Below are 19871 nucleotides of genomic sequence, written 5' to 3' on the forward strand. Positions count from 1 at the left end.
TTCCAGGAGAAGGCTGTGCAGATTTTCAAACCACCTAGTCAAAAATACATCTTAATAATAGCACCAGAAATCTTTTCTTTATAGTCAAGGGAATAATGAACATTTATGCTTTATTTTAAACTTGCCAGTAGCCTTCTGAAGTTTGAAAGGTTCAGCTTTTAACATGCTGAACTTCCTTAAACATAAATCTCACTGTCAACACAAAGGAAAGATTAATATTTGACTGATTCGTGCACTTCACAAATAACGTCAGTGGACAATCTGAATACGGAAAGTCGAAAGTCGAAAGTCACTGCACAACCACAGAAGCCAAAGTTGCACTTGAAGTAAAGCAGAGTTTGAGGACATCGGGGTTTGGAAGGGAATGCTTTGCACACAATCTCGGTTTGTGCTAACAAACTGTAGCAAGTGAGAAGCATACAGCACACATTTACATTCTGTCCAGCCTGTTAGGAATAGATTTCCTCCTATTTTTTTTTAACTCCTTCATAAAGTTTACAGACAAGGAGACATATGGATCTGTGTGGGTTTAATTGAAAACCATGAGTCTACTTTGGTTTTCAATCACTTCCCCAAACATTGTGTGCTATCGATAGAACAACGAATAACAGCTGTAAATACCAACAATAAAGGTTGTTGTAGAGCTGAGTCAGCTGTGCTTTTAGCCCTCTCTTAGCCCAATTCAAGGGTACTTTACATTTTCAAAACTTCCTCTCTCTTATCAGAGTCTCTCTAGAGAGCCCTTTGCTAAAGAAAATGCTTACCTGGCTTGTGCAAGATGGAAAAATACTCGCTCATGGGTTGCACCTTCTCAGATAAAAATGTAATGAAATACACACTTCTAAAAATTACACATTCTCCATCTTTTATATGCAGCAATACTAGTCAGTCATCTCCTTGTATGTATGAAATTTATTGCTATGAGTACACAAAACCACTTTGAAAACATATGTTTGAAAACAATTTTCAGCATTTTTATTGCTTCCCATTAAAAGGCTAACAGAAGGCTTTATTACGAAGTTAAACTGTTCTTCACTTGGAAGTTCAGGTGTCTGACTTATTCATTTGCTAAAAAAGCATGAAAAATCTCTTTCATGATAAACACAACAAAAAATATCTCATCGGTCAGTCCCAGAATACCAACTTAAAAAAAGGAGAGCGAAGCCAAACCAGCATATTCACCCACTCAGTGTACCTGCACCCTTGGTTCGCCTAACGCGGGGACGTTTGCAAGTCTACGGAAATGTTACGAGTAACCATTGCTGTCCTTCTGACTGTACAACTGGCTGAGACACAAGCTGTGTCGCAGTGGCTGTTGTTAACAGCCTTCCCAGCCAGTGCTACTAACAAATGGGCCCAATGCCTTAAAAGACACAATTACGCTGAGACTTGTTAATTTTGTTAAATTAAAGCTGTGCCCTGTGAAGGAGTAAGTGACATCATTGTTCGCATCACTCAAAAGAAACCTGATGCACAACTTTCTCATACTACACTTTTCTCTATACCTCATTAGCGGCAGTGCCGTGCACAAAGTCAATCATCTGGTGTATTTTTCTGTTCTTGTAAGTACTTCTCACTATAAAAACATGTTTTCAGGAACATACAAATTAGGCTTCGGTTAAAAAAAAAGGCCATTGGTATTTTTCAGTAAAATACCACAAAATATTTTTCCAGCGTCTACCTTGTTATTCACACTTCCAGGCTTTATTCAATGCGCCCAAGCAGAGGAGGTGTTCCATCATACTCCCGCAGATGTTTTACAGTATGTGATATTCAGGTACATGAACTTTCCCTGTTAGGCAATAACGAATCAATTACACATTCACGTATGATAAGATGGTGTAGGTTTTAGAAAAGACCTCTGATTAAAAAAGCAAATGCGTGAAACATTTTTCCTGCCATTCCAAAATAGAAACAGCAGTTGCACGTTCACATCTGGAATGTCGGTAAATTATATTGAGGAAAAAATAGGACTTTCAGTCAGTTAAACTACAGATGTTCACAGCACACTCGTACCGCAGAAGGCGGCACAGCCATTGGTGGTGGCAATCTTTTTAATAATTGGAAAAAATTATGTCAGAGAAGTGGAGTGTGAATTGGAATATATTATGAAAAATAACCTAATTTCTCTCTACTGTACTTGTGTGAGCCACTACAGACACCTTTGTCATGCGACTTGATAAGATTTTAACTCTTAGTTCAGATCTAGCAAGTAAACAGTATGGAGGAGGAGAGAGAGAAAGAGAGCAAGAGAGGGAGTATTTCACCAAAATGTGAAGTTGGAAACGTTAATCCCATGTTGAGGTCTCAAAGTTTTTATCCTACTAATAGAAACAGCGCAAAGTAAGTAAGGCGATAAGGGAAGACACTTCTCTCCATGTTGTGGTAGTCCTGTAATTGGAAAAAGGGAATTAAAGGAATTTAATGAAATTAAGGACAGCGGGCAACAGATGTAAAAGTGAAGAATGTATCACTGAGAGCAAGTGCAAATGAATGGGAAACCTGCCAGCACACCAACCAGTATTTCTCTAAAAATCACAAAACAGGACACCAAGTATTTTTTCAACATTTTAGTCAATACTTCAAAAACAACACAGAGAAAATTTTATTATTCCATTTTTTTCCTGAACATTAGATTTTGCTTTTTTTTATATGACGCAGATAAAAGCTATTTGGCAAATGTAGGTGAAAAAGCACGCAAAACAAACAACCTATTAATGCTCAGATCTATATATGTATTACCTAAAAATGTTAAGCATTTTTGCTTATTTATTATGTAAAACAAAACTGATAAAACGTTAATAAAATCCTGTAGCCAAAGGAAAAGTGAGCTGTTTTTCTTTTTTACTAAAAAACCACAGGGTTTCACAAAGAATAATGTTGCATATTTGAAAATTTATTTCAATTGTAATATGTACTATATTTGACAGCTAATGTGCTACAAAATACAAGGATTTTATTTATTTATTTATTTATTGTATTTTAGCCACGTTGCATTTTGAAGGAAGATTCTTGCAGAACTGAAAATAACACAGAATCGCTAATGAAATGTGCTAATGCAGGATACTCAAGCACAGCACGGGTTTACAATTCTTCCCTGCAGTTCTTTTTTCTCAGCTGTGTGTGACATGACCGCAGTCTGCGGCACGCCATCAGTTTCTGACCTCTGTTCTTTCCTCAGTCCAGATTTAATTTCTTTGGTGTCTGACGAGTGCGGTGCATCACAGCAGTAAGGTATGCATGCAAATGCTTTTATCAAACCTGTCACCCCCAGGAATCGGCTCTTTGCAGCACAAATCTTTTTCATGACAGATATTAAGCTGTACTTCCATTTTTTATTTACACAGCTACTGTATATTCCAAAGGAGTTGCAGAGAGTAATTTTTTAGACAGCTGATGTCTTGCAGCTGACTCAGAAAAAGCAAAGAAATAAAAAATAGTTGTACAATGACGTAGCAGCATAAAGAATGAAATGCTTTAATATTATTTCTAGGTAATAGCCCTTGAAGTAGATGGTATTTCTTGGGAGATATTTTAAAAAATGCTCTGAAGTCTTACAAAACCTTTTACTAGAAGTGAGATGTAGTGCTTGAGCTCTTAAACTTTAAGGACATTATGACTTTGTCAACTCGTTGGAAAGAGCGGGACCCAACCCGCTTGCTTACTCTTTCTGAACGCAGACACGTGCCAACGCACCCCGCTTGCTCGGCAGAAGTTTTCCTATCAATGAACAATCTCTACAAATATTTTCACAATGTGTAATGAGAAATGTTGTAACAGAGTCCAGGAGGAAAAAAATGAAGTCACAGAAATATGAACTCCATAATAAATGTTTTTTGAAAGCACTTCATCAAGAAAATAGTTTAAGATATGACATCAGCATCACAATGAAAGAGGTGTTTTACTAATCTAGACAGTTGAATGAAATCAAACATTTTCAGTGCATTACTTCTGGATCTGGAGTTGTCTGATCCTCTCCATACCTATGACCAGAGACACTCTACACCACATTTGTACGTCCTACGTAAAGAACAACAGTAACCACGATTTCCATATGAAAACATTGTGGCTTTCTGGGTGTGCCAAGTGTGGCATAAAGAGAGTAAGATCGCTGGCTGCACTCCCCATCTACCCGAAGGTGAGCGTGGTGCAGGCAGGTCCACTGGCTTCTCCCCAGGAGCAGCTGCCAGTCGGAAGGACCTTGTGCAGCTGCTCGCCAGACAACGGACATTTTCTTTGTGAAGTTCTTAAGTTCTTCTAAAGGAAAGGTCAGGTCTCTAACAAACGCTTCATCCAACTCAAGGCCATTTCCTCAAGACAACAGGGAGTTTCGTACACACAGAATAGGCAACTAAAAAATAGAAGCAAAGTTCCCACAGTACCCACCCATGCTGCGACACAGCCACACTTGGTTAGTTCTCATTTGCAGAAAAGAAGTTCAAGACAAAGTTTCTTTCCACGGCAAACATTTTCAGAATAACCTTACAACCCAGAGCGAGAGAAGAACAAGCTTTTCATTATGAAGATTATGAAGAAATCCAAAAGAACAACGGCAACCAGGAAATATTGCAGCATTTTACTATTAAAACCCCCATATGCTGGCTGCCCAGACACTGTGGTAGTGTAGCTGAGCGAAGGTTTGCAGGTCCATTCTGCCCTTCACACAGGAACCTGTTTTATCATTCCCCCCATCATTCTTTCACAGTGCTTGTCCCTAGCGAAGAGAGAGCATGTTTTAAGGAAGCAATTCAAGCTAAAACCTGATGCATGACCCGGTCATATAAAGAAATCTCTACAGGCACCCGACAGTCTATCTGGAATAAGAACAAAATCAAAGGTGCTTCCTACAGGCACACCCTACAGTACCAAAACAGAGACAGTGTTTTAGCTACAAATATCAGATTGAGGTTCAGATCTGAAGTTTTGTAAAACTTTGTGGGTGGAAAAACAGTACCAGCACCATGCTTCCCACAGCTGACCTGCAGCAGCCTGCGTCGCTCATAAGCTGCTTGAAGGAAAAGGTAGAGAAGAAGATGCACAAGGAAGATGTGAGTGTGCATATGCACATGTACACGCTTTTTTTTCTGTAAGTATACATAAATGGCTGCTTCTTTTTATTTAAACTTTATTAACTCCAACTCAAGTTTCATTTGATTATAGTATGCATCAATATTTGATTCTGAAATAAAAGTAGCTGCCAAAAATTAGCAGCCCAAAGCAGTTTTGAAAGCATCTGGTGGGAAAAAGCGAAAACTGGTGTTCATGTGTATCATTTTAACTATGCCAATTAACAGCTGTCTGCACTCCTCTGTACAGTTCTATGAAATATTGGTGTGCAGTCGATGCAGGTCATGGGGGAAAACAAAACAGCAGGGTACAGACAACCAGGCACACAGACAAATCTACTGTGATATGGAGCATAAAATCCTAAATGTAATAGGGACAACTTAATTTCTAGCACTTGCTGCCAAACCACCTAAACCCTAATATGTGAGGATTACTCTAAATTACCATTACAGACTAGTTTCCTTGTTTTAAGACTTCTTGGCTTTGTAACTGTAACAATCCACCAACATGTTCAGATTGTTTATGAGGTGAACTTTAACCTAAAAAACCCATTTCTGGCTGCTAGACAGAAGTCCTTTGTGGAAACCAATTTGGCTGATCCACCTTCAGTAGGGACAAGGTAAGGTAATAAGCAGTGCTGCCTACTTGAGGAAATGAAGCCGGCCACATCACACCTATGACAAACTTTTCATTTGCAGAGGACTGTTTGAAGTGCTGTGGTGGCCAAGCCTCCTGCTGCAAATTCGCCTTGCCCAGGAGAAAAACCCGACAAGCTGCCCTCGCACGGAAGCTCCCACATGCCTGCTTCACGGGGCTTTCCAGTCATCACCAAGCTGTTACACCTAACCCGGAACTGTGCGGCCAGCCCCCAAAGCCGACTTTCAGGTCAGCAGGTGTTAAACCTCTCGCTTTTAATGATTAGCAGCCAAACCAGATGCCCTGCCTTGGGAAACAGGGTGACGACAGAAACAATGGAAGAGAATTTGGACACAGGTTAAATGCGTGTTTTCTCTTTTTCACTGTAGTAGTTGTTTACGGCATGGATTTTAAGAGCTGGGAATCTTCTCATATTTATTCGCTTAACTTCATTGCTATTACAATAGAATTACTCTTCAATTCTAAACTACTTAGGACTTCCGTCTCCTGACATGGGATTCTACAATAACCTGGATAAGTAGATCGCAACTAGGTGATCCACTACTCCAGTGGGCTGTTCTTACTGGGTCTAAAGCCCCTTGGATTACAATGATTCAAATGAGATATGAGGTGATTTACTCAGATCCCATTGACTAAGAAGAGCAAACGATTAAGAAGAGTGCAAACGATTTGGATAACCAACCACAGCTCTTAACTGCTGATGGAAAACTCTCCAAAAACTCAAGGCAGCCACGAGAGACCTGCAGACCTGAGACCAAAGCACAGCATGGTAAACTGTTGTACAGGCACACATGGAGAAGAACCAAATCAGCAAGGGTCTACACTTAGACCTGAATTTCAACACAGTGGTAATCCCAGTAACTCAGAAATGTACGATAAGCTCTTCCAGCTGGTTCCACCGCAGACAGCACACAAACCAGAATTTAGTTTAAAAAAACATGTAAAAATGTAAATATTGTACAGCATTGTGCTAAAGTACAGTAAAAATGCAGAGACACAAAAAGGAAATATGTAGCCACTTCAGTTTCTCAAATACAGTGTGTAAATGAAGAGAAAGTTCTCTTCATTGCAAAGTATCCCTTTGCAATCAGGCTCCTTTTAAAGAATAGACGCTTACAAAGAATGGCAATATAGATGCGTTTTTAAGTTGATATGAAAGAATAAAGGCCTTTAGCAATCAGATAATTAACTTTTCTTAACAATTGTTGAAATTATCCATGTCAAAGAGCAAAGATATCAAAAAATCAGCAGAAAAAAAAAAATTAAGCTATCAGCTACCCTTTCCACCTTTAAGCAAGTTTAGCTGCTTGGTGGCAAACATTAAAGAGCCTCCCTTCGCGCTGTGAACTCGGAGGTCTATGAATGCTTTGGGACTATCAGGTTTCTCAGCATGTCAAAAGAGTTGCCATCTGGGTGCACAGACTCCACACCTTTGCCTTCTTCATGAACTTGAAGGAATCCGTAGTCATCTATCCCGACTATCCATGCAATTGGGCCATCCTCACTGTGGAGACGGACTTGCTTACCGCTGCAAACAAAGACAACCAGACGGTTAGGAATCAGTTTGTGGAGATTGTACAAATAATTAAAAAAATCGCTTAGAGGACTACTGTCTAGCAGAATATTTTTGTTTCTCACCTCACTGGTTCCTTATACAGCATGATTTTTAGCAGCATTTTCTACCTGCTTTACTTTATTTCTGTGGAATTAACAGTTAATCCAAACAGTCTGGTTTTTTTAGAAGACATGAGTACAGCAGCTTCATTACTAGCTAAATAAATCACTCCCAATTCCCTTTGTTTTGAGATGTAAAATACCTAGAAGCATTCTTTAGCTCCTGCTAGCCCACTGATTTTACTATGTGCTATTTTTAGTCTCCCTTAAAAACATACATCCTACTTGGGAGTATATTTTAATTAAGTAACTAGTTTTAAAGGCTAGTAAATAGTAGAACTAATAGAAAAAGTAGAAAAAGATGAAATATCTAGGAGTTCTTTTCAACTTTCTGAAAAGAAAGTTTGAGAAGAACATCATACTTACCTGTGTACCCAGTACTTGTAGTAATGGGGAAGAACTCCGTTGGGCCCCTTCTCCTGGAAAATATCTATGAGCCTCTCCAGCACAGTTACAGTTCTTGCAATAAGACAGTCTGCAGTTAAAGCCTTCAGCTTTGTCCCCTCTTCCTTATTAAATTTTGTGATGAGATCATTGATACATATGGTGGGGTTGCTGTTACTCACATTAAATCCAAAGCCTGAAGAAGACAAACCGAAAGAGGACGGATCTATAAATACCAACACTTTGTTACCACCAAAGTCAGTACTTTATTCAAACTACTTGATACAAATATCTCTAAGGATGTTTCCAGTAACTGTTTTTCTTCAGTCTCTTACACCTTTAAATCTTCCTACTTGTGTAATTCCAAATCTCAGCCCGATTTTATTTGTTTCTCGTCCTTAAAAAGCCTCCTCAAAATTGCAGAAGCAAATCCAGTGCAGTCCTTTCAACAACACACCGTCCTATCAACGAGGGTTAGGAAGATGGTAAGTGATGACTTGCAAGTTGGTTACAGTAACATTTAAGTGAGAAATTCTTTTACTCCCTGGAAGCTGACAGGTCATCAGCTAATTGAGAGCAAATCATTGATCATACTCTAAGATGGAGTTTTATCTTTTAGTCTAAAATTTAATTAAAAGACCTTTCTGTTTACTACAGTTAGCTGATTGCATTTTCTGAAAATTAAACCTTTTTACTCAGCTGATAAGCCTTGTTTGGCTTGCTCTGAAAAGCCCAGAAAATCTAACTTTGCCGTGTAAGGCTCCAGTTTGCTTAATCTATCTTCCCACAGCATATCCTTTAGAAGCCTCAAGTCTCTCACTGAGATTTCTCCAGCTAGAATAATGTTGGCAGAACGCCTTTCTCATTTAAACATGGCTCTCGGGGCCTTTTTTGCAGTCTGCTGAAACAGGCTTTGAGGGATGTAAAGAAATATATTGTATTACCTGTTTATTTTTTTCGCCTAATAATTTGGTTTTTTCTTTCCTCAGACATGTGGGATAAAACCCCAGTCTGTCAATCAGGTTTAGACATGATACACCTCCATCTGCAAGAAAGTCCAGATGCACTGTTTTGTAAATTTGCTATTAATGAGACTATTCATGTATGGAAATAATTCGTATTAACTATGAGGAGAAGGATCTCTGCAGAGGAAAGGGTTTTTGACTTTTAACTAGTCAGAGAATGCATGCAAAAAAGCGCCACAGTGACACAAGTACCAATACATCGATCCTATGGAAATGAGGACAAAATGTATTTTCAGAAAGAGACAAAGGAAAATGAACTGGGAAGGATAATGTGACATGCCAACAGATTCCAACTCAGCTGTTTACACTCAAATACAGTACAAGCGAAGAGAGAGTGACTGTGGTCTTTAAGCTGTGATTGGTACTGTGGGGTGCCTTCGAGTCCATCTTGCACACTCAGGGCACCCAGGCTTGTATGTATGGAGATCACTACTTAGCAATCCAAAAATTGAAAGAGACACGAGAGACATACTGAGATGATGAGCTCAGCTGAGGCAGAAGCATCAGGGGATAAACGCAGTGGCAAAAATGTAGCCAGCTAATTTGAAAAATATTAGGTGCTCAGGACTCTTAGGGCATCTCTGCATCGCCCATGTGAGAAGAGTGAAAAATAAACATTTAGCACCAATCTTGCAGTGTGCTGATGTGGCTAACACATCTTCCGGTTCTAGAGTGAGCCCTGCCTTCAGCATCTGCGCACTGCTCGGACATGCCTTAGCTGCACACAGAGGCAGACAGAGCTTTTGCAGGTCAAGCACGTTGGCTGTCCCTTGCATTCCATTTGTGTTTGGCTGCCTACATGTGTTCTGAGTCTGGCCCCTACATCAGTGAAGTATATTCTTCCGCAGAAGTCTTCTTTCAAAAGTCCCATAACAATTCAGTTCTTAAAAACCCCAACATTTTTGAAAAATCGTAAAATAAAAATACAAACATGAACCACATCATCTGTGAGGCCTTGAGCACACAGTACAGGTGAAAAGGCAGGTTTGTGTTTCGCCTTATTCTTCTGAGGTACTTCTCAGAGCAGTGAAGCCATGTAGAAGATCTTCGATTTTTATCGCTACCCTCATCTATGGGATACTCTTCATGAGGGCCATGTAAACAGTGAGGTCTAGGAAAAGAATCTGCATGACTGTAGAAAGGGGATGATGCATCTGGCTAACCTTTCCTGTTGTGGAAGTTTGATCTCACTGCTATGACTAATACAAGAAGTTAGATGTCATAAGTCACCCCTACTAATCTCAGTGGCATACATCACTGAAATGATGGAAAAGATCCTTGGACTAGTATGTGGCAGGTAAGTTTCAATCTTAGAGGCTTCCAGGTGAAGGAAAGTTGATGAAAAGGTACATTTTTGATTGATGTGTTATGGTCTAGACAAATGGTCCGTGTGGTGATGGGGAACTGGCTGACAGGCTGCACCCAGAGGGTGGTGGCAAATACCTCTCTTTCAAACTGGCAACCTGTCAAAAGTGGGGTTCTCCAGGGATCGATATTGGGCCCCACGCTGTTTAATATCTTAAGTGATCTGGATGATGGGATCAAGTGCACCCTGGTAAAGTTTGTGGGTGATACTAAAGTGAGTGGGGAAGTGGACACTTTGGAAGGGAGAGCCACCCTGCAGGAAGACCTGGATAGGCTGGAAGAGTGGGCTAACAAGAACCTTATGAAGTTCAATAAGGACAAGCGTAAGGTCTTGCACCTGGGAAAACATAATCCAGGAGTGCAGCACAGACTGGGATCCACCTGGCTGGAAAAAGCAGCTCTGTTGAAAAGGACCTGGGGATCCTGGTCGACAACAAGCTCAATGTGAGCGAACAGTGTGCTGCAGTGGCAAAGTAAGCTAACAGGATGCTGGGTTGCATCAACAAGGGCATCACCAGCAGAGATAGTCGTTATCCCACTCTACTCAGCGCTTGTCAGGCCACACCTGGAATACTGTGTTCAATTTTGGTCCCCGCTATACAAGAAAGACGTGGACAGGCTGGAGAGGGTCCAGAGGAGGGCCACCAGGATGACCAAAGGACTGGGAAGCCTGCCATATGAGGGAAGGCTGAGAGAACTGGGTTTGTTCAGCCTTGAGAAAAGAAGGCTTAGTTGAGTCCTCATCACCACGTTCCAGTACTTAAAGGGTGGCTACAAAGAAGATGGAGACTCCCTTTTTACAAGGAGTCACACGGAAAAGACAAGGGGTAGTGGGTGCAAGTTACTCCCGGGTAGATTCTGATTGGACTCTAAAGGAAAATTTTTCACAATGAGAACAATCAGCCATTGGAATAACCTCCCCAGGGAAGTGTTGGATTACCCAACATTGGACACTTTTAAGATGCAGCTGGGCGGGGTGCTGGGCCATCTTGTTTAGACCGTGCTTTTGTCTAGATAGAGCTTTTCCCAAGAAAGGTTTGGTCAGGTGATCCTTGAGGTCCCTTCCAACCTGGTATTTTATGATTCTATGATCTTTGCCTACACCTCAGACCTTTCACCATCAAGACGACTCCTATGGACACCAGAGAGAATGCATACAGAAAGTTTCCATTCGATTCTGAATGTTTTGGTGTTTAGGGTAAGAAACACAAGGTCCAAAGCAAATATGTAATGTGCAAAGAGATATATGATAAGATGAACTATTTTTGGAGCCATTTTTGCTTTTCTTGTGTTAACCAGAACAGGCTCTGGAAAAACATATGGAAGGAGTAAATGGCTGATGGGGCACAGAGAGACTTTTTAAGTGTCTCAGCACAACTTCCATTCTGTACATCTAGATTATTTACAAAATGAGGACATAACAATTGAACAGAAAATTTAATGGCTGGACATGTTTCACAGAAGGAGGTGATGACTACTTCAACTGTTTTGCTTGTTTGTGCTTTAAAATTTACAGCACCTTGACAGAAACAGTATCATGTCCACATTCTCTTTGCAAGATACTGTACTTATCTATTGTGCTACATTGAAATATAAACCAAATATTGTCATCTTCTTTAACCTTTTAGACTTGCTAAGGAACTTTATTTTTTTTAGACGTAGCAGAGGTAATTACTTTTGGAACCAGAACCTAGAGCTCTGCTGGCAGGTTTCTAAGCATGTCTGACAGATCTGTGCTGCTGCTGGTTAGGGGAAAAACTTTCCTTAACAAATAGCAGGATGATTATCAGACTTGAAATGATAAAAACATCTCAATACTCATTTGTGCACCTAAATGTCTTCCCCTGTTATGGCACTGGGACTTGCTGGAAAGTAGATGTAAAGTCTTTTTAAGATTGGCTGTGCTACCTTTTTGGAACCAGCTTTCCAGCTAGACTGTGTGTCTTCACAGTGAACAAACAGATTGTTACTCTTTGCTCCCTGACTCAGCCTTCCCAACTGCTTTGCAAATTTTACTTTTTGAGAGAACTAAAGAAAGTGATTAGTTAATCAAATCATTACTTCACTGCTGCTTCACTAGCAATTTTCCAGTTTCTAGAAAGGTATCAATAGAACAAGTTATGAATAAATTTTAAAAGGATGAAAGGACAAATGCATTACTATGTGTACGTAGCTCTTTCTCTCCTGATTTAAAATGCAAGTTCTTTACTTAACTATCTGTCATCTTGCCAAAAAAAAAAAAATTGAAAAAAAATTGATACATTTTTCAGTATATTCTACTAGTTTTGCAATACATCAAGGAGACATTTTCCCTCCCTCCTATAATGCTCTTTCTTTGAACTCCACTGCATCAGCCCAGATGCTTGCATTTACGTTTTCCTTGTCAAGCATATGGAATTATTAAGAAGAATGAAAACATTTACTTTTTGTGCTTTCTTTTGATTTAATATTGTGCTTTATTTCCTTATGCCTGCTGTCATTATTTGTTCTTGTCCTTATCATTTGAACTCATAAAGACATTAATAACAAATTTCTTCAGAAAAAACAGTATAGAAAAGCTTGAAACTAGACATTTACCAATAAGTATATGAAATGTTGTTTCAATAAGCGTAGAATTTACCAGAACTCCACCAAGCTTCATAAGATCGCTGTAGTAAATATCATTTGGCCATTTTACTCGCAGATCAATATTCTAAAGAAAGAAAAACATACATTTAGAAACACTTTGCTCTTCGATACTGATTATAGGAACACAGCTCATTCATCACTCCATATTCGGTATTTTCTGTACCTCTTTGCCACACCGAATGTGATACTGTCAACTGCTCTTCATAATGAGAACCTATTTAAGTGTTCCACAAAGGTTACTGCAAAAGTCATAGTAACATGGTTACATGGTTTACTAAGGAGGTTGGCAGCGGTCAGAGAGAAGTGTCTATTTATTAAAAAACAAAACAAAACAAAAAATTACAGCAGATAATAAAGGCTTAGAGTGACCAAAAGGGGGACTAAAGATTCTAGAGATTTTCTGTCTCAAAACTGTGAGGTTTTATAGAATTCATTTCCTTCATTCATGAGTGCCTATTAAAGATTTAAAAAAACTATTCAAGAAAGATGCACACTGTGGCAGCCACTGCAGCTCACTGCTGATAAACAATCAGGGTAAGCCCACAATAACATCACACTGTATTTGAGGATCCTTGCAGAAACCAGACTAGGAGACAATGACATCTTGAATTTCAGAAAGGAAATTTAGCAGACAGGAGAAATTCCAGTTCACAACTATGTAAATACTTCAGTAATGTCCTAAATATATTCATGCTTTCGGCAGCTACGCTCAAGCAACACCGTGGAGCTGGAAACACAAACTGTGCTGTGTGACACCGTTCCAGTGCAATAGAGAACTTTTTGTTGAAACCACAGAACTGAACTGAACTTTGCACCGGCTACTTAAACACAAAAAGAAAGCAAATGTGCTTCCTGTAGTTTGAAAAACTGCATATGACTGTATCCCCAGAGGCAAATTATGGGAGGCGCTCCAGGACTACAAGAGTCGCATTCCCTCCTATTGTAGATTATGAAATCCCTTTACAGGATGTGTGAAAACTGCACCTGGGTCCATGTCTACTTTCCTGACAGATTTAAAGGCCAGAGAGGAGTCCATTACACATACATTGACAGGAAATACTACCTGATTTTGCTATCAAAGCATTCTAAGAGAGAGTATCACCAATTCATATTCATTATGGAAAACAACGTGACTCTTCGCACTGGGAAAAGACTTATAGAAGACTCCTGAGACATGCGAAGTATGACACAGTTAAACAGTATTATTAAGAGATCTTCCAAAGAGCTATTCAGTTGATCTTACTTAAGGAAAACACACACCTGTAATACACCAGACACTAGCTCTGGAACTGAAGCGACAGCAAGCATGAAGAACAACCAAGTCAACTGGGTATTCTCATGACATAAACTACACAGCAGACACTTTGCTGCAAAATAGAGTTATAAGGTACTGCACAGCTATCTGTGTGTCAAAGAAATGATGGGTGTCACAAAATATGCTGGAAATGGAGCACATTCTTATCTTCACTTACTAGAGAGAGGTCTTCTGTTCTCAGAATGGGAAAGCAAAGCATTCTCTTGATATAAGGCCCATTTGCATTTGCGGCACTAACATCTGACAGTAAAACTTCCAACTGAGCGCTCAGATTTTCTCCGTGAGGACCCAGAACAAAGGTCTCGGCTGCTGCCTGTTTAGTCAACATTTGTGGCAATCCTAAAAATGATGACTGGCTGATAAACTGAGACACAGGTACTTCAGATTTTTTGAATGGAAATCCTGAAAGGGACTTTGAGCTTAGTGAACAACACTACAGTGTGTTGAAGTATTATTAAGATTCTGACATACCCCCACAGAGGTATGGAAATTTGGAGGAGAGAATTAAACCTTTCCTATAGATTAGCCCATTGTTTGCAGCTAAAGCAGTTTGCATGACGTGGATGTTTATCTGACATAAAGTCCTGTGTTACCTAAGTCTAAAGGGGAAATATAAGCATTGAGCTTCTGATAAATCTTTGAATTTCCTTGCTTTAACTTATTTGAGTCCAGATCCTTAACACTGATTTCACCCATTGTCTAAGGTGGATGTACTATCAAAGAGATTGAGTAGCTTTGTCTTGGTCATAGTGAGCTATGTATTGTACGTGTGCTACATACAGTACATGTATTATTGATGCATACCATTTTTATATTAACATTTAGTACTTCAGTCACCTTTTTCCTCTTGAATGGAACAAAATAAAAATTGCCACAGTATACCAGGGTAGGCGTACAGAAGCAAAACGACCTCCATTCATAAATTAACTCCTTCCCCAGTCAGACTCATATTTTATAAAACTAACTCTTGTCCCTTCTATTTTAAATGGTTAAATTATTCACTCTACCAAATATTTTATATTGCAAATTTTAGCCTGAAGCATTTTGTTTTTATAGTCAAGTTATGAAGCACTGAAGTTAGAAGGTTTTAATAGAAAGGCTGACAGACCCTAAACTACAGCAAAGCTACTGGGTGCCACTATAATAAAGTTCATGTGTAAATGTGTATAAGTCATTGATTTTCTGTAATATAGGAAACATATGCTTTAGTTAACTACTTCTGTAAAATACCAAAGTTTTATAGTTAGCAAATATTAGGAAATGGTAACATTAAAAAGCAGATATATGAGGTGATGAAGAAGACTGGTTCTTCATTTTAATACTGATGACAGGACACTTGATTCCCTCTTGAGAGCAATACTCCTAAGTTCTTGCTTTAGAAATCAGTTTTCAACCTTAAACAAGGGTTGGAAAAATCCTTTAAAAGGGATAAAGTGGCCACTGAAACAGCACCAACAAAAAAAGCAGAAAAGGATTTGTCAGTTTTATGCATTTTTCCCTCCTCCCTCTTCCCCAACTCCTTCAAAATCAAAACAAATTAACTCAATTGTTAGACAAACAAAATTGACGTTTGCCTTACTGCTGAAGACTGAGTCTTAAGTTTCATAAGATTATGAGCGAAATGAGTGCAGTATACTTAATCAGCTCAATAAAAGACAGTATTCATCATACGTATACTAGATTTCTTAAACCACATAAATAATCAAGCATGTATGAAAGGCTAAGTTTACCACTGTATTAGTGCTGAAGAACTATATTATGCATTCAGTCATTCTACGCATGGCAGACATAGTTAAAATCTGAATTTAATGAAAATGGAAACATGAATTTTGAAATAAATTAGAATGAGATACCTCATATCCTGGTATTGATCTAACTGACTCTACCACTGCCAAGGATACCAGGTGTTGAACAAAAGGAATTCTCTGCCCCAGGTTAGAATGTAGAGGAATGGCCATATGCAAAGTGGAGAGTGCACAGCCCACGGGACTGAGCCAAACATTACTACCACGACCTGGGGAGGGAGAGAAAAAAGGTTAACTTCAACTCAAGAAAAAAATATTTATGAAAAAGATCACTTTGTTAATGTAGACAACTACAAAAGAGAAAGATTCAATAGTATCCATCCAAGAATCTATCATAAGTCCTGTAATGGAGTTTCCAAACTAATTTTGAAAGAAAAATGGTTAAAGTGCACAGTTGTTTCTTTAAAAAAACAGGAAGTTGTTTAATGTGCATGCTGCTACTCAATTTCCTAGAATGTCCTAAACGACTTGCATCCAGGATTTTCCCAGTATCTGGTAACATACACATTTCAAAAAATCTTGCTTTGTTTAAGTGAAGAAGTATTTATGAAGATCCCCCGTGTGCATCTAGACGTCCATCCACATTGGGAATCAACTTGACACAAGCTAGATCTGTACCGAAAACCAGGTAACCATCTTCAGGAAGGTCTGTGCTCAGAAAAGCTTATTACACTGGGCACTGTGTTCTTCTAATAAAATGAACGTGGCTTTGAAATCAGTGCCAGCTCCTTCCTGGGAAAGAGACAGAACTTGCTCGTATTTATATGCAAAAGATTGTGAAAGCCCACATCACAGTTCAAGGAGGTCCTGCAGACTCAAGAAACCTCTATCTCAGAGCAAGTCAAGACCCAGTCTTGTTCCAGTTAAGTCAAAAAAGACTTCTGATTTGGAAGTCTGACTTGTATTACACTAAATGTAGTGATGGCAGTTTCCTTGACTGGAGTGACTTTCTGGCAGAAACTAGAAGACCACTAAATCATTTCTGCAAAAAGCCACCAAACATCCTGAAAATGTTTACTTTGGTCTCTATCAGCTTAGGTTTTGAGTTTGAATGCACAGTTCAAGCAGGAGAAAAAGAGGACACGATTATTCCATAGATTATATAATAAAAAAATACTCATAATGTATCTTTAAGGCAGCTAGGTGACATTAAAATGTCCTATTTCATATGTTTAATACACATTTATTAGCCCTAGAGGGAAATTTACTCACCTTTCCCTTGTGTTTGTCGAACAGCAATTGCTATTAAACCCATCTCCTCAGGCAACTCGAACATTAACCTGCCAATTAGGAAAAAAGAAAAACCCATACTTATCAGCTGGAACACTAAGCTACATTCATGAAAATCTAGGCTTAAATATCAGGTAATATTTTACGTTAACATTGCACTACCATTTATCTGTTTTCAGTTAACATTTATTCTTGACCAAAAAGCATTAGAATATTAGAAAAAGATTCACTGAAAAATGATCATGTAAAACATTACTATATCTATTACGCTGGAAAAAGTTATAGCCATAGTGCATTTAAGGTGCTTTCTGACAACATACGTTTTGTATTTCTTCACATTTGCTTGAAGTGCTTATTTTCTGTGTGTCACTATCTTCAGTAAGTGACAACTAGCAATTCTAGACATTTGTTTCTACTTACAGCAAATTTTTGTTCATACTACAGAATATAAGAGCAGCAGTTTCTGATTATTTAGAAAACCAATATGGTGGCAATAAAGCAGTTTAAAAGATACACTATCCCCTGAGAACTAATTATGATTTAACTACAGTAAATAAATCTACACCTTCTGAGAACTCTAGAGAACACTGGCTTATTTTAGGCTTGTGTTCTGCTTTTAAAATAGTTTCACTTAAAAGAATACTAACTTTCCTCTGGGGATAAGTAGAAAGTGCACTTTAACACCACCAAATGAGTCAATGCTAGACTTGAAAAGAGGAAGAAAAAAACCCTACTGTGAGAACTTCGTTCAAGCCACTTTAAAACAGATCTGAACAGTACCACGATCCTCCTCCATTTCACATTTTCAGGAAGAGCTATTTAACAGATAAAACTGATATTCAAGATATTGCCAGCAAGGTAAACCCAGAAAGTGATTGATAGCCTACAAACCTACTTCTAATATGGGCACAAATATCACGTTCTTCATTCATATAAAAGCGATCTTGTCTTGGAGTCCAACTCAGCAAAGAGTACCGTTCCAAACTATTTCCTCTGGATTTCACATACTTATGAAAGGTGTTTTCAGTTCTGCTATCAAGCAAGTATCACTGGGCAGCAGATACCAGTTGCAAGCAGAAGTGTCCCCCTCGCCGCTCACAGACACACGTCTTTAGGCAGGCGACAAGCTGAGGAACTATCCATCCCTTGTGCTTCGCAGGCTGAAAAGCAAGGCGTCACTAACTCTTGGGGCTGTATCGGTAGCAAAATGCAAGTAGGATCCCCAAGGTTTCAGAATAGCTTTCATATGGCTGACTTGCTTTCGTGATGATCAAAATGGGAGGTTATTGGAGGGCCCAAGCAAAGTTTCAGCCACAAATGCCTTCGCTAGTTAGAAATACTTGAACCCAAACTGACTGAAGCTGTAACAGGCTCCACAATGTTTTTCCACGTTACTCCTCAATCAGTGGGATGCTGTCAAAGAGCAACAGCCAGAAGAACTCTTTGCCAGACCCCTTCCAGTTCATGTGAAATACAGCTCGATAATTCTTTCCTTTGGCCCTTATGGATTACACACTGAGACCAGAATCACCTATCACCAACCTTTAGGATTTCCCCCTAGGTACCAGCGTAAGAAGGTGTAAAAATACACCTCTTCTTATGCTGGTACCTATGGGAAAAACCTCTTTGGGCCCATGAGGCTTCAGCCCTGTCTTCTGGGAACAGCGTGACTTCAGTTACAATACCAAGTTCATGGTTTCGCAACATGAAAATCTAATTTAGATTTGGAAGCACAGTTAGGAAGAGATTACAGGCTTTGTCAAAATACACTGATTTCTGTTACTTCTCCATTTACATATTTGTTTTTAAACAGGAAAAAAAAAAAAGATGTGCTGCCATGATGGGAGGAAATAATCAGAGCAGGGAAAAAAAGTTAATCGTGAATCCAAAACACAGGCTTCTAGAACAAAGAGATATGATTAAGAGAACGTATGAATGTAGCTATTAGAGGCTTGGCAGCAGGTAACAACGTATTAAATGCAGAGATCGAGTTTGTACTTTTAAGGGCCATGAAGAAATTCTTTAACGGACACAACACGGGGAAGTTGTAAATACCCAGACTGATACAGCAAGAGACAGATAGATTTATTTTTACTACTTCCTGAGATTGTGCTGGAATTACCATGAAGCCTATGATAATAAAAAACCCCACACAATCACCCCCCCAGACTTCAGAGCTTTGTAAATTGTATGTGCTTGTTAGTTTTTTTCCTGGGAGAAACAACTTGGATTTTCCTTACCAGAAAGAGTAACTGTACGTGCACTTTTTTACATATTGACTTCCCTTCTTTTCTTTCAACTTAATCAGTTGCAGATTTAACAATTTCATTTTTCTGCAGAGCGACTTAATCACAGTGCTCACCACATTTTTCCCCTGAAATTTTTGCCTTCAAGAAGTTCTCTGTTCTTTTTTGTGCCCTTTAACTAACTTGCTCTACATATTAAGTCAAAAGGCCGCACTGAGATACAAGAGTAGGGAAACGTGAAACGTCTGAAGACAAATTTACCCATCAGGAAGAATATCAGATGGCACCTATATGACCGTAGAAGATGATACTAGAATTTATGTAAATTTTTCTTTTCTGCTTTGAACATTTTTGTGGTATTTTCCAAAACGTGAGCAAGGCACTTTTAGTATTCAAGAATATTAAACCAGCTGAAATATTAAGAGAGAGGTTCTAGCACAATTTTTTTATACAAATACCTTCTGCCCACCCTGTA

General features: G+C 39.0%; 1 protein-coding gene across 4 annotated transcripts in view; it reads right to left on the bottom strand.

The window, feature by feature from the left end:
• Positions 1-2444: 2444 nt before the first annotated feature.
• HLCS (holocarboxylase synthetase) overlaps positions 2445-19871 on the bottom strand; it is a 128369-nt gene continuing 110942 nt past the window's right edge. For all 4 annotated transcript variants that reach the window (XM_075771708.1, XM_075771713.1, XM_075771731.1 and 1 more), the window contains exons 7-11: positions 17133-17200; positions 15969-16129; positions 12750-12864; positions 7765-7978; positions 2445-7252 (exon numbers count right to left, since the gene is read on the bottom strand). In XM_075771708.1, coding sequence (XP_075627823.1) covers positions 7081-7252; positions 7765-7978; positions 12750-12864; positions 15969-16129; positions 17133-17200 — 730 coding nt within the window. In that variant the 3' untranslated portion in view covers positions 2445-7080. The remainder of the gene's footprint in view (positions 7253-7764; positions 7979-12749; positions 12865-15968; positions 16130-17132; positions 17201-19871) is intronic.

The sequence above is a fragment of the Balearica regulorum genome, chromosome 1 (assembly GCF_011004875.1).
Source record: "Balearica regulorum gibbericeps isolate bBalReg1 chromosome 1, bBalReg1.pri, whole genome shotgun sequence".
NCBI classification, from domain to species: domain Eukaryota; kingdom Metazoa; phylum Chordata; class Aves; order Gruiformes; family Gruidae; genus Balearica; species Balearica regulorum.